Source organism: Manacus vitellinus, unplaced genomic scaffold (assembly GCF_001715985.3).
Source record: "Manacus vitellinus isolate BGI_N305 unplaced genomic scaffold, ASM171598v3 scaffold_27_pilon, whole genome shotgun sequence".
NCBI classification, from domain to species: domain Eukaryota; kingdom Metazoa; phylum Chordata; class Aves; order Passeriformes; family Pipridae; genus Manacus; species Manacus vitellinus.
The window spans coordinates 9,898,732-9,913,821 of NW_021940039.1; the positions used below are offsets into that span (position 1 = coordinate 9,898,732).

General features: G+C 51.3%; 1 protein-coding gene across 1 annotated transcript in view; it reads right to left on the reverse strand.

Moving 5' to 3' along the window:
- Positions 1 to 15,090, reverse strand: part of TPRN (taperin) — a 21,147-nt gene that overhangs the window by 845 nt on the left and 5,212 nt on the right. The window contains exons 2-5 of the mRNA XM_029960606.1: positions 14,432 to 15,085; positions 1,160 to 1,340; positions 827 to 951; positions 3 to 50 (exon numbers count right to left, since the gene is read on the reverse strand). Of these exons, the coding sequence (XP_029816466.1) occupies positions 3 to 50; positions 827 to 951; positions 1,160 to 1,340; positions 14,432 to 15,085 (1,008 nt within the window). The remainder of the gene's footprint in view (positions 1 to 2; positions 51 to 826; positions 952 to 1,159; positions 1,341 to 14,431; positions 15,086 to 15,090) is intronic.

A 15,090-nucleotide genomic window follows, 5' to 3' on the forward strand; every position in this document is an offset into this window, starting at 1 on the left:
GCGGGCTCGCTGCTGAAATCCGAGAGCCCGCCCTTCTCTGCCGGGGTGAGCTGTGGAGAGAGAGGAGGGCTCGTCAAATCAGAGCAAACCAGCACCCACACTTCTGCACTGGCACCTTGCCCAGGGCATCGATTCCCCCCAACAAATGTGCCCTGGTTTATCACAGAATCCCACAATAGTTTGGATTGGAAGGACCCTTAAAGCCATGGGCAGGGACACCTTCCACTAGCCCAGGTTGCTCCAAGCCCAGTCCAACCTGGCCTTGGACACTTCCAGGGATCCAGGGGCAGCCACAGCTTCTCTGGGCAACCTGTGCCAGGGCCTCCCCACCCTCACAGGGAAGAATTTCTTCCTAAAATCTAATCTAAATCTCTTCTGTTTTAGTTTAAAACCCTTTCCCCCTTGTTCTATCACCCACCCATGTAAAAAGTCCATCTCCCTGTTTTTTACAAGCCCCTTTAGGCACTGGAAGGGGCTCTCAGGTCTCCCTGGAGCCTTCTGATTTCCAGGTGAACACCCCCAGCTCTCCCTGCCTGGATCCAGAGCAGAGGGGCTCCTGCCCTTGGAGCATCTCTGTGGCTTCCTCTGGACTTATTCTAACAAGTCCATGTTTTTCCTGTGCTGAGCCCAGAGTGTGCAGCTGCCTTAAGTCTCGTTCAGAGAGACAGGTCTGTCCGTGGCAGTGGGACTGTGTGTTGGTCCCTTTGGGAGCAGTGACACACCTCCCTGCACAGTGAACACAAAGGCAGATCCATCCCATCCACTGCCCAGAACAACCCCAGCACCACAGAACAGCACAGCAAGACTTCCTTATTTAAAGCCTCACCATGTCTTGGTTCCCATGGGAATCAGCTTCCTTTGGGAGGGGTCCCTCTGCAGCAGGACCCTCATACTTCTGCTCCTGCCACTCGCTGAACTTCACGGAGTGCTTTGGGGTGTAGCTGGATAAATCTGCTGGAAGGAGAAAGCTGGTGTAAATATTCCTCACCACCCCAAAAGGAAGTGGGGCCAGGATCCCGGAAGGGACAGCATGGAAGCTGCCCAGCTGCAGTTCCCTGGTCATCCCCATTAGCATTTCCACCCACATGGAGCCCCATAAGGGTCTGTAGGAAACATGGACAGTGTCAGACACCACCTGCCAGCACAGGGCCTCACTCACCTGAGTTGGGTGTACTGGGATGCAAAGTGCCATTTGGGCGTGGAACGTAAAAAGGGCAAGATTTTTCCTCCTCTGTTTCCGAAGCATGGCCTTCCTCCTCCTCCTCCTCTTCTGCCAGGGAGCTCTCTGAGGGGTACTCAAACATAGTCTGCAGACTTGTCTCATTGAAGGAGATCTTCATCTAGACAACAGCAAAGGAGGATTGTCAGAGAGCAGCACGAGAACCCACTGATCCCAACGCTGGCTCTGGCACAGGCCACTGCACCCCAGGGCTGCACCCTGGTTTATAGGAATGACTGAATATCTCCCCCATCCCTTCCCATGTGCCTTGGTGGATCTCTTGCCATGCTGACAGAGAGCCAAATGGATGGGATGGAGGCAGGAGGCTGAGGGGTCCAGACCACCTCTGGCTTTTTGCCCTTCACCATCATCTCACTGATGCCCAGCACCCAGGAGGAGCTGCCAGCGTGTCTCTCTAGAGATCAGTGTTGCCAAGCAGGAAAGGAAAACATCCACATGTTGGAAAGGTGACATTGCTAATGCCTGACAACTCGTTTGTGTGCCCAGACTACAGAAATATGGGTGATCAGGACTCCAGTCTTAGGAGGACACCCCACCAAAGAGTTATTTAAGCTACATAAAACAGGGCTTAATACCAGAAGTGAGAAGGTGGAAACAGCTAAAGGAGAGATGGTAACAGGTGGTAGCAGAGAAAAGAAAATACTGGACAAGGTTCTGGTTTGAAAACAGTTTTATTCAGTATTCTCACTAATGACCTTTGCACAGTAACTGGGAGAATGAAGGTGAATGAATGAAGGAGGAATTGAGGAATGAAGGTGACTCAAACATCAAAGGAAAACCAGAATTTTATGGGTCATGAAGAAAACTAGAGAGCAAGAACACTAGAAATGGAATGGTGTTTAAGACCAACCCTTGCTCTAAGACAAGTTCATCACCTGTGAATAACAGGAAGAAAATTTTGGATTGGCTACAGGATTGTAATCACCATTAGGATACTGCTTAAAGCAGGAATGAAGCAAAGCATTTCTGCTGGAAATAGGGACTGCCTGGCTCCATCCTGCCTGTAACACCCAGCAGGTGGTGAAAATAACTCCAGATATGCTCTTCCAAGTTGAAAAGAAAAGCTGAGGGAAGGGTTTGCTCCCCTGCAGCCTGTCCTGTCCTAATCATTATCCACCGTTGTGCTCGGAGGATCTGGTTACAGGTCACCTCAACAGGTGCAGAGGAGATTCACTGGCAAAAACTTCCCACCAGCACAAGTGCAGGTTGAGAAAAAGCATCACAGCTCTTTAAGAACACCACAAAATAACCCCCAAGGAGCAGAGAGCTGCTGATACCAGCACACAGAGGACAAACAAGGAGGAATTGCCAGGAATAGATTTATGCCAGAAGTAGGGAAGTATCCAGCCAACAGGGATCAAGGTTCAGGAGCAGCTGTCTAAGAGGGTGTTGTGATCCCTCTACTTCTAAATACAGTTAAAACCCAGACAATAAGGTTATAAACAGAATTAAAAGGACGTGGGAGCTTGTGACAGGCAGCAGGAGCTGCATGGATCTCTCTGGATGCTGTGTAACGACTGGTAAGGAGCAAGTGCAGCACATTTTTTACCTCCTGTGCCATATCTGCAGTTACTCTCACACCCAAACTCCCCTACGGGCTGGGAAGTGGCACCTGGCCCCAGGCAGCTCTCAAGCACCACATGTGCTGCCCAGGTGCACCTATTCCCTGGAATAGCTGTCTCTGTCCAGTGGCCGGAGCATTGGTGGAGGCTGCTGAAGTCCTCGGGGGTCAGAGCTGCCAGTGGGCCACAGTGCCCCTGTGCTGCCTATGGAACCTGGGAAATGGGGGACCAGGGTCTGCAGGGCCAGACAGGGAGCATTTCACTGCTGCTTTTCAGCAAAACAGCAAGAGGAGTTTAACTGGAATCTGGGTAACAGTGAGCACCTGCACCTCCTCCACACTGCAGATGCACACCTGGGGTGCCACTCCACCCCAGCACGGGAGGGACCTTGGACACACTCCCAGGATGGGAACAGCACAGAGGGCAACCAGCTGCTCTTCCCCATTCCCTGCCCCAGAGCCACTCTGACCTTCTTCAGATGACACATGGGGAGAACAGTGATTATACTTCAGACAAGAGGGGTTGGAATAAAATGGTCCTGAAGATTAGAGCATCCCAGTTGCTGTTCCCTGAATTTCCCATTCCTGCTGCTGACCTAGATGCTCCCTGATCCGAGCCAGGCTGTGACTGCTCACAATGTGGTGTCTGTACTGGGGAGAGCCACACTGCCAGGCACGAAGGCCAGAGAGTGGAGGTGCCCAGAGCTCCTGGAAGCTCAGGAGCTATCCCAGAACCAGGCACTGCACACAGGCTGCTTACCAGTGCTGGCAACTGCACTGAAGGGCAAGAACTACTTGGCTAAACATGGAAAACAAAGGAGACGGGAGAGATATGCCTTAGATTTAGAATTTAAGCTTGGGAGATGGAACTAAGTGTTCCTAGTTTTCTGTTATCTGGAGGAAATCTCTGAGAAAAATTACTCTGAGTCCAGTTTGGACCAAAGGTGCATGTAGTGCTGGAGGAGGAAACAGCCTCACCAGGGAGCAAAACCAAAGAGCAGAACACAGCAGAAGTGACCCAGAAATACAACCCTGCCCACACAGTGCCCAGAGGCAACACCCCAACAGCCCTAAACTCACACAGCTCCCACTTCCCACAGCCAGTTCATCTGAGGCCACACTCACTCCTGGAGCAGGGCTGGGAGTCCTGCTGGAGTCTCCAGGCACCTGTGCAGGAGGCAGTGCTGGAGCCATCCACACAGAGCAATCATTAACCACAGCAGTGCAGCCCCACACGCCCAGGGACAGCTGGGGACAGCTCAGGACAAGACAACCTGCTGCCCCAGCAGCACATGCCCATGTTCACACCAGCCAGTCGTGCGTGGCATGGCTGCACCATGGCACAACCCCCAGAAACCACACCGGGGGTGTCCCACCCTCTGCACCCACAGCCTGCTCCCGAGCACCAGCAGAGCCCCACAGAGCTGCAATAAAGCTCTGGCCACACCCAGGCAGAGCAAACACAAGGAACAGCCCGGAGCTGGCCCGGGGAAGGACTGCAGGGAGCTCAGTCAGCCCTGCCCGTGCAGGCAGAGAGCACTAAAAGCAGAGCAGTGAACGGCCGAGCTGCCCTTCCCCAGCAGGACGTGCTTTCGGGGAAGCACAACCCAAGCTTGACCCAAAAGATGACGGAGGGTGACGTGCTCAGGCAAAACCAGGGGACACAGGGGCAGAGCTGCCTGAAGAAACAGAGCAGCTACAGAGCAGAACTGAGCACTGTGTGGGGAACACAGGCAGCTTCAGTCCCAGGAACCATCTAAAGAGGAAAATCAAGAGCCCAGCAATGGCAGAGACACCAGGTTTGCACAGCCAGCAGCCCCTTGCCAGACCACTGAGGCTTTTATGGGAACACAAAAGGCAAGAGGGGACGTTTCTTTAGAAGAAAAGTGTCTCCCAGCAGAGCCAAGCACGCTGGAGCCTGGCCAGAGGGCTCTGCTCAACGTGTCTCAGCACTGGTTTCCCCATTTCTGCCCCAGCAGCAGCTGCCAGTTGTGGCAAGGAAGAATTTTGCACCCTTCAGCTGTGGATGTTTGCAGGGATTTGTCACTCTTCACTCAGCTGAAGGCTTCACCCACAACTGTGTCACAAACCAACCCATATATCTATATATTAATACTCTGCCCAGCAATCAGAGACATGCTGGGAAGAGCAAAGCAGGCTTTTCAGGGGATATTGTGCTGCTCAGCCAACAGATTCTTGTTGCCATAGCAAGAATCATTTATTTATTTGCTAGGATTTGAACAGTAATGAGTAATAAAAGAGAGGCAGGAAAAAGAAGGCAGGGTAAACATTGCCCAACGTGCGTAAATCTGAGTAGTCATACAAGGCTCATTTAGAAAAGAAAACAAAAGTCAACCTTCTTTCAGGGCAGGCTGCTTCCAGACCAACCACCAGAGAGGCCTCATGGACAGAGACTTATCAGAAATAAAAATAACCAGTTTACAGAACCCAACCTATGACATAAGCAATGACAGCCAGCAGATACCTCACCTCCAAAAGGGAGGTGGGAAAGTCTGCAAGGCAGTTTTAGTGACAGAACAAACACCCCATCAGGGCTTCTCACACCAGGGATCTCTCTGGAAGTCTCCTGGGGTTAATCTGCATCCTCAGCTCCAGAAGCAATCTCTTTAGTGTGGCTTTTCTCTTCTACACCCATTATCACATTTGCTTCTTGGCTGATGAGGCAAAGCCCAAATGATTATGTAGGGTGTTTGCACCTTTTAAATAGGAACTTCTTTGCAATTCAAATCCTCACCTTGTAAGAGTCAGAAAAAAATAAATGTTCTAGGCATTAAAAGAGACCAACAAAATCACCCTGTAACTCTATTCCAGCAGGGAGAGTCAGAGTCAGCATACTGCTGACATCCCACAGCACCCAACCCACCAAGTGCTTCACCAGATCCAAACAGCTGAGCAGCACCAGGGATCAAGATTCTTCTTTTCAGGTAGTAATGTTCCTCTGATCATCCTCTCTCCTCCAGCAACATAATTCCCAAGTGACAAACCCCGGGACTGCTCTGACCCCCCAGGACATGTGTGGGCTGCCAAGTGCTGCTGGGTGTGATTTAAAGCAGCTTTTCACACCTGGTCAATTCAATGCCTCCTCCTCTCTCAGCATTTGCACAGAGGGAGGGAGGACCATTCAGCATGAGTGAACCTCAGAGATCAAGCATGAACAAAGTGAGTGTTTGGGAGAACCTTGTGTTCCTGTGCAGTCTTACACTGAGCTCATTTGCTGTTGCACTGGTTGTCTAAAGATTGGGTGGACAGCAGGAAAGCACAAGGACATCTCACCTGACACCTGGAACTGCAGCAGCCAGCTGGGGGAAGCCTGTACACACAGAGCATCCCTGGGAGGTTTGCAAACAGCCCCCTGGGCTGGGCAGGAAAACTGCTCAAAGAGCAAACCCTTTGGGTTGGTTGATAGAGGCTCTGCCCCCAGGACTGCAGGGAGCTTCTAAACCCAGAACTCAGGACCCTTCTAAACACAGAACAACCTCCCAGCTGCCATGGGGTGAGAGGGAATGTCTCTGCACAGACAAATAACTGCTCGTGACACTGGAAACAGAGGGCAGTATTTTATGGTGGAAAAGATCTCCAGAGGGTTTACCCTGGTCCTCCCACCTGACCATTCTCACAGAGCACCAGATTTACTAAAAGGAGGCAAAAGAGTAGGAACCTTTTTTTTTTTTCATAGCAACCTGCAGTCAATGATCTAGACAATTCCCCTGGAAAGAAAGTTTTAGATAAAGGATTTTTGAGAAAATGAGCCACTTCCTTAGAGTTGGCAATGAGCTTGTCTACGTGCCTGTACTTGTCCTGAAAACAGGGTCATGTGTCAGCCCAAACTGTTGAAATTATGTGCAGCAGCCTGGAATAGTACCATGGGGACTGCAGTAGCATCAGCACATGACCAGGGCATTTGCTATCATTCAGAGAAGATAAGGAGCTTTTGCACCTCTCAAGCCTTTCCTTGACACAGGAATAAAGGGCTTTTCCCTGACAAGTATCCCTAGGAACTCAGGGGACTTGAGGCTTGGCTCCTTTATCAGATTAACCCTGTACTGCTATGGCTGAAGCAGCCTAAATACGCCCAGGAAACTGCACATGGCACTTCAGAAATGTGCTTTTCTGTCATTCTGCACAAAAAGAATAATTTTGGGGAACTGGAGTTGGCTGCATCACCACAGGCTCACTGGATCACGTGTGATTATCTTTTCCAAGAAGTGTTTCCTAAGAGCAACACTGACTTCTGCTCAACTATTAACTGCACCACAGTTACTGAGCAGAGCTAAGGGCACTAAAGATTTACAGCAGGAGCATGTCAGGGAAGCCCTGTGTGGCTGGCAAAGGAGAGGTTTTCTCCAGGATCACTTCCCAGCTCCCAAGCCACAAGGCAAAACAAGAAAGTCTCCATTTACAAGGCAACCCACACAGCCAGCCCTGTGTAATCAATATGCTGGAGCACATGGCAGACAGGAGCAATGCATGGAGATTCGAAATATTAAACTCCTCGTGCAAGACAGGGGCAAGTTTCAAGTTCCTGATGAGAAGTGACAGGGTGGGGACAGCCCTGGGAGCACCACAGGACAGGCAGCTTGGTTAACTCTTCCCTCGACTGCGTCGGACAAGGAGAGATTCCAGAGCCCAAACAACCACAGCTGGAGCCCCAAGTGTGCCAGGGCACAGAGCAGCCATTCACCAGAGAATCCTTTATTCCCCCTCACATCTGCAGGCAGAGGAGCCAGAGCCTCCCACAGCTTAACAAGCAATTCAAATATTACTTCCTTGGCCCTTCAGAATTGGACAAATCTCCCTACATCTATGGAACAAGCCTCCTCTGAATACACAAAGAGAGCAGGATAAACAAGGTACAATTAGTGTCAAGACTTGGTGTCTTCATTAACAACAGCCAGAACTCCCCACCAGCAGAGGACTCTGCTTTGCAGGCAGCTCTGAGCACACCACTTGTGGCTACAATGTGGGGCAGCACTGGGGGTTGCCACCCACAAGCATTTCTGTGCAACCCAGACTGCCCAGAGCAGCTCAACAAATGCCTTGGGCTGGTGCTGGAATGGGACCCACTGGAGCATCATTCCATGGGAAATACAGGGAGGTTGGGAACAGAATTACTTCCCACCCCGCCAAGGAGCTCATTCCAGACTTCAGGACCAAAAGGTTTCAGTGATGTGCACAGCATCCCCTGCATGACAGAGGTCATGTCTCTCTTGCCCTTTTTCTCCACTAACATGCAAAAGGTGCTTCCCCAACGGGAAGTGCAGCAGGTTCCCCAGGAGCCCCAGGGATCTGCCTGACTCAGCCCTGCATTTTCACCAGCTGCAAGAGATATCATTTCCCTGAGCACACAAGTGTTTTGCTGTCATTGTGTCTGAGATATTTCCTCCAGCTTGCTTACATTCCTTCCAGTGCCCAAAGCCCAGCAGCTCCATCCTGCCAAGCTCCCAAGATCATCCAAAGGGCACTTCTCGGAAAACACCAGCACCGAGTTCCTCCAGTGCAGATTTTCCCAGGATGTTTGTGAAGCTGCTCTGTGTGATACAGATGCTTCACATGACTCTTCCTACACAAACTGTCCCCATCCTCCCAGCCTCATGCCATACCCACGTCCCACTGCAGTCACGAGGAGGAGTCGGTTCTAAACAGGTTTTAAACTCAGGTTTCACTTGGGAGGGGGGTGAGCACAACCCCTGAGGTGAAGGAGATGTTGCTGCAGCAGCTCTTACAGAGAGTTCCTTTGCTGCCACTGAACCAAGAAACTAAACATTTTAACTTTTCCTACCGTTCCCCACATGTAAGACAGACCAGCAGGACCCCTGCCCCAACAGGCTGAGCGTGTCCTTCCTCTGCTCCTCTCAGGAACACCGTGACCATGTACTGGAAAAAAACAGAGTGGGCAGGAAAACCCAAACCCAAGACAAGCTGAATCCTTGAGAGAGAGGGGAAATGATAAACTGTCTCCAATCTGGTCCACAGATTAAGGAAACTGATTAAGATAAGGTTAACTGTAATCTTTGTGATTAGACTTCAGAGCACAAAGTACTCCAAATCTCCTCTCGAGCTCTGGGCAGGCTGAGCCCTGGGCACATCCTAACCAGCCTCAAAGCCAGGCTTGCCTCTAATTTGCCTAAGAGTTTCTATTTTAGCTCTTCTGTCCCGTTCCCCTCACTGCTGACAGCAACAGGGGATGGGAGGAAGAAAACCAGGGGAATCTGGAGCAGCTCAGGCTGTTGCTACAGCACGAGGCGAAGCATGGGAGTGGTGAGGCCATGGAGAACCTCAGTCACAGAAAGCTTCCCACTACAGAGATGAGATAAATCTGACTCATCTGCTCTGCCAGGATTTCATACAACAAAGCACCAGCACTTCAAGCAGCTGGCAGGCAGAGGTGAAATCAAAAAAAACCCTACTGCCCCACCACCAGCCTTGGGTGCAGCTTGTGAAGTGGTTTAAAAGATATAACCACAGCAAATTCTGATTTCTAGAGTCTTCAGCCATCAACATCACAGGGTAAAAACCAGCAGAATTAGAAAAGGGCAGGGAAATGGCCCTGTCTGGGTGAAAGAGCCTGCTGATATCTGACAGCTAACAGAGATCACCCCTGCAGGGGAGGGACTGTGCCTCCTCATCCAAGACCTTATTTCCTGAGCATGACTTATCACTGCTGACCTCATCTACCAAAAATGCAATACATTCATGTCAGATACTGCCACAGCCCCTCCTTAAAAGTGGCAGATGGATCTGCCCCAGCAGAGCACAGCCAGAGACAGAAAACAGAACAAGAATGCAGCTCTCTGAGACCTAAAGAACACAAATCTCTGCCCTGATCCCTCCAAAACAGACATGACATAATTAATTTAAGGAATTTTTGCAGAGACATTTTTGCTTCCACCACCACATTAATTTACTTGGGTTATGGTTAGTTTAATTGTGTTATATATTGCAAAAAAATACTTCAGGCAGCCACTGATGTTTAGACTCCCCACTGTGCAAACTTGCTCCAAACAGGCCTGGGCAATAGCTGGAAGTGTTCATCCCTGCCAGCATCCTGAGCCCACACCTGGTTCTCACAGGAGACCATCTCCAACAGAGCTGAGATGATGGAGAACTGCAGAGCAAAAAGTTCAGCTGGTTAGACCAACAAGGTGCTGCCCAATCCTGCCCATGATGAAAACTGAGGGATATTAAGAATGATTTTTAACAGACATTTAAGTGGGAATTTGGAAGCCACATTCAGGCATTACACAGCTCAGACCATTAGGAAATGGACCTTGCTGAAGTCCACATAACGTTTTGAAGTTCAGCTGAACATCTTTGAAGACAATTTAGCATTAGACTCCCAACTGTTTGGATCCCACCAGCCTTGTTCCCGTAATCCCTGCTCACACAGGGCCTGCCAGCACATGGCAAACCACCAGCTGTGACAGGAAAAACACATTAAAATCACCAACAACCTGCTGAGTGTTGGCTCTCAGGTCCTGTTACTCACAGGACTTTGGGTGGCCTGGCCAGAAGTGACTTTCTCTGGAGAGGACAAACATGCTGTGACTCGGGGTGAACCACAGGAGTGACAAGACACGTGGAAGGAGCACAGTCAGGGCAAGTGCTGCAGTCACAGGACCTCCCCAGCAGAGTCCAGCCTCCAAGGAGATGAGAGCATGAAGCCTGAAGGCAGTGGCTGCTCCTCAGGAGCCCGGCTGGCTCCGCAGTTTGCCGTCCTCCCCAAGCTCTCGCTCCAACATGCCAGTCACATGCTCTGCAGAAACCCAGATTTCTATCTCACTGACAGTGTTATTGTACGTTGTTCTGGCAGGTGACCAAACCACCATTGACTCTTTTCAGCTCAGCTGAGGTAGATTTTATCCTCTGAGATCCCAGAGATCCACATCCCGCAGCAAAGCCTTCCCTCCCTCCCAGGGCTACGGAGCCGAAACGCTTTTAGTTCTCTGCCATAACAAAGAGGAGCCCTGAGCAGAGGTCACAGCAGTGCTCTGCATCCTCTGCCCCACTCCTGGTTTAGAATAAAGGTCAGTAGGTCTCCTTCCACCCCTGTGCTCGTATCCTGTCCTCCCCACCGGAGCTGACAGCTCAGCCAGGCTCCTCCAGCAGCTGCCCAGCACATCCGTTCGGAGCTGGAAACGGTCACTGAGTCCTCAAACTGAGTCACACTCTCACTGCTTTATCTGAACTAATGTTGGCACATCTTGGAGAGGCCTCAAAACAGCCACAAGAGCAGATGAAGAGTCCTCAAGGGCACCTGAACCCCACGGGAGGACAAAAAGCTCCCTGCCCACACAGGCAGCCTGATCCCCAGGATGGGCACAGCCATCCAGCTGCAGATCCTGCTGTGTCCCATCACACACAGCCCCACACTGACCTTCAGAGCCTGGGTGGGCACTGCCTGTCCCACCACAGCAGCTCCAGTTGCACAAGAGAGCTGGGAAATGGTTATCCTGACACAGGAGCAGCATCTCTCTCCCCCTCACCAAGACCCAGCTCCAACTCCAAAACTAACAGCTGCTTCACATACTTGAAGGTCTGGAAGGAGCAATAAAGCTGTTTTTCCTGAAATTTCTTGCACACCAGCAGAATCCCTCAGGCCACAGCAAAGTCACAAATCTTGCAGACTGCCAGCAGCCCAGGGCAGGGGCTGGAGCTCCCTCTGTGCAGCCCAGAGCAGTGCTGGAACCTGCTCCCAGCCACCCTCCCACTCCAGAAAGCCAGGCAGGATGTGGAGGATGTGGGCCAGAGGACATGGACCTCATCAGCTCCATTTTGCTGGGATCTTTACTACAGTCAGGCTTTCAGTGGCCAGACATGGGGATGAAAAGAGAGGTCGAATTCCCACATTTCAAGCAAAGCACCACTTGCATCTCACAGAACGGAGGGTCCAACTTCCAGGGCTGCCTCCCTCCCTCCCCCTGGATGGACAGCCCTGGCTGTCCATACAGACACCCACTGATCCACAGCATGTGGATCAGCATGTGCTAGACCTGGGTTTTATCTCTCCCAGATCCCTGCTGGGCACCAGCAAACGGCTGACATTTTCCAAGTCATCAAAGGTTCCCTAAACACTGCTTCCCTGAGCAAATTCAAGGCAAGGTGGGCTCGTTCACCCCAAGAGACACAGGTAGGTGCTCACTAAAACCAGCGTCAGGTTTGATTTTGATACCCCAAAAGAGAAAGGGACTTTGGTATGAGCTCTCAGCTCACAGGATCCCTCTGCTTCTGCCCAATTCAGGCCAAAATCTAGTTTCTGAAAACCCCTACACAGCTACAAAATAGAACCCTTGTTTTTGGCCTGTTGCCTTGGCGACACACAGTGATCTCTTGGGAAGAAACCAAGGAATGCATCCTAATACGAGCTCCTTCCTTTTCAGGCATCAACTCTCAGCCTTATTACCCAGAGAAAAAGCCACAAACATCCTCTAGGTCAAGAGTAAACAGAAATCTTTCCATTTGCTCCAGCATCAGCATCTTCTAAACGCTGTCTGCAGAGTCAAACCCTGCACTTGCCACTCCAAGCAAGAAGGGAACTGAAAGAAAAACGGGTGTTTCTCCCACTACATCACCACATTTAATTTCACCCAGAAACTTCTGTCTCTACTACTTCTCCTTAAGCTGGATCTTAGTTTCCAAAGGGTCCCCATTTGTTTCAGTCTCCTGAGCTCTGCAATATTAAAAGGCAGAGCAGGAACTGCCTGTCACATTTCTCCTCTCCAAACCTAGATGTTTACACAAGTTCTCATGCAGGACATCCCCTCAAAGGGTGTTTAGAGCTGTGTGTGCAGTATTTAGCACCTCATGTGCACAGTGGGACAGTTAATGCCATTAAGCTGATAAGAACATGGGCAGAGAAGCTCCATGACGTGCCCAATGTCACACAAATCCAACACTGACAGACAGAACAGCTCTTGACCAATATCATGATATTTTTGGTTAGGAAAGGTCCTCTGGAGGTCTCTCGTCCCAACTCCTGCCTTAACCAGGTCTGACCTGCCAGTTGCTCAAGGCTTTCCCCAGGCAAGTTTCAGACAGCTCCAAGGTTGGAGATGCCACGACTTCTCTGGGGTTCTTGTTCTGGTGTTTGACCAACTTAAAAACAACTCAGTCAGTGCACCGGTGTTGTCCTCATCTCCCTCCCTTCACTTTTGTAATGTTAAGGACAGCTTCCATTGTGCACCACTGAATTGGTCTGGCTCTGTTCTTTGTGCCCCTACAGCACTCCCTGCTCAGAGAATCAGCTCCCCAGCTGCATCAGGAGCAGGGCTTACCCAAGTGTGGCTGTCCCACGAGGTTCCCTCTGTACCTTCTGCTCCATCCTAAGAGCACCCATAACTGTAACATGTTGTATTGATATTTTCACCATTTATAGCACACACCTGATTAGGTGTAAATCTGTTTAACGCCCCAAACTGAACTGAGCAGAGCCAAGAAAACAGCTGGAATGGGTTCAAGCCAGCAGGTGTTTAAACAGAACAACTCCAGTCAGACTGAGCATTCCCCTGTAGGAGAACAAGATAAAACTTCGGGAGCACTGAGCAAGAATCATCACTCCTCATTTGCTTATTCTGGATCTCAAGGTGCTCGTGGTCCAGACCTGCTCCCTGCATTAGTCACCATCAAATTAACACAGGCTGCGTGTGCTCAGGAAGGAATTTACCAGCGTTAAGCCAGGGAAGCAGCACTCCCTGTCTCCCTTCAAATGAGATGCATCCTGCTCAAAGGATTTCCTCAACTCATAATGCTCAGCGCCTCAGGCACCCGTGTGGATTCAGTCCATCAGCCATCTAGCTGGATTTAGGTAACGGGAATGTCAAACAGCTCTTCCTGCTATGGGAAAACATGTCATGTTGCAGCTTAGAAGTCAGGATCTGTCACCTCAGTGTGCTGCTTTCAGAGCCCAGCAACACGCCCACTCCTCCTCTTATCCAGCTGCATTTCATCTAGCCCTACAAAGATTAATTCTCAATGTAGGGCTCACAAGGATCCAAGTTAGATCCCAAGCAGTGAGAAAATCTGGCATTCAGTCTGAAGGCACTTGGAGCAATCGACATCTCGAGGATCTTCAGAGCTGTAGCTGCACATCCAGACCACGCAGGTGGTATAATCCTATCAAGGGGAGTTAAGTTCTTGCTGATCTCTTTCTGCCTAATCGAGACCTAATTCTTGAGCCTCTATCAATAGATCACTAATGCGGGGAGGACGCCAATGCCACGCTGCCCAAGTGACCACGGGCAGCTCAACATGTCCAGCACCCGCAGACACAGCGAGCAGAGCTGGAGGGAAAGCCCACAGCTGTTCAAACCTTGCAACTCACCCTGATTTCCTAAATATCTGAAATATTTCACTTTCTGTTATCATATCTCCAAGAGGGGACGGGGTGGGAGAGGCCCTGCAGTTATGACAGAGAACATCCCACCCTCAGCTGCTTTGTGGAACAGCACCCAGTGCCCCCTCCCCGAGAGCAGCCTCTGGCTCCCAAAAGGATCAAGCCTATCTTCCCAAACACACTTCTCATCTTCCCACCCGGTGCCTCACGGACAGACGGGCCAAAAGCAGCCACGTCCAGCCTGGCTGTTCAGCACAGAGGTGTCCCGGGCAGTTATTACCTTCTTGCGACGGGAGCCCGTCTTGCTCATGCAGGACCTCTCCAGGGACAGGTACCCCCCGATCACTTCGATCTCGTTCACTGAGGGGTAGCGCTTTTTATGGGGTATCCCCACCTGGGGCCCATCAGCATTCTCCATGGCTTTGCCTCTTCCTTTGCTCTCCTCATCCTCATCCTCTTCCTCCCGCTGCGACCTTCCGCTGGCATCAGTGAGAGTCTGCAGCCCCGAGGCAACGGGCTTCCTTTTGGGCACGACAGTGAAGGTGCTGCCTCCCCTCTGGTGGGGGGCAGAGTGGGGTCTGTAGAGGGGCACGGAGGAGAACTCCATCTCCAGGTCAGGGCCAGCTCCTCCGGGCTGATCCAAGCTCCCCGTCCTCGCAGTCGAGCCGGCCCTGGGAGAAACCTCCCCGCTGTCCGGCTCCACAATGTCATCGATGTAAGTCACAGGTACCAGCGGGTCCAGAGGAGCCGGCGGGGAAGCGGCGGGCTCCTCCTGCTCCGGGGCGGGAGCCCTCGGGGGCTCCTTCGCTGCCTTCTCCTCCGAGGGCGGTGGCGGTGGCCGGGCGATGTGGGCCGGGGGCCGAGCCGGGCCGCCCTCCCGGCGGGGCACGAACAGGAAGGAATTGCGTGAATTCAGGCGCAGCTTGGCCAGAGCCTGAG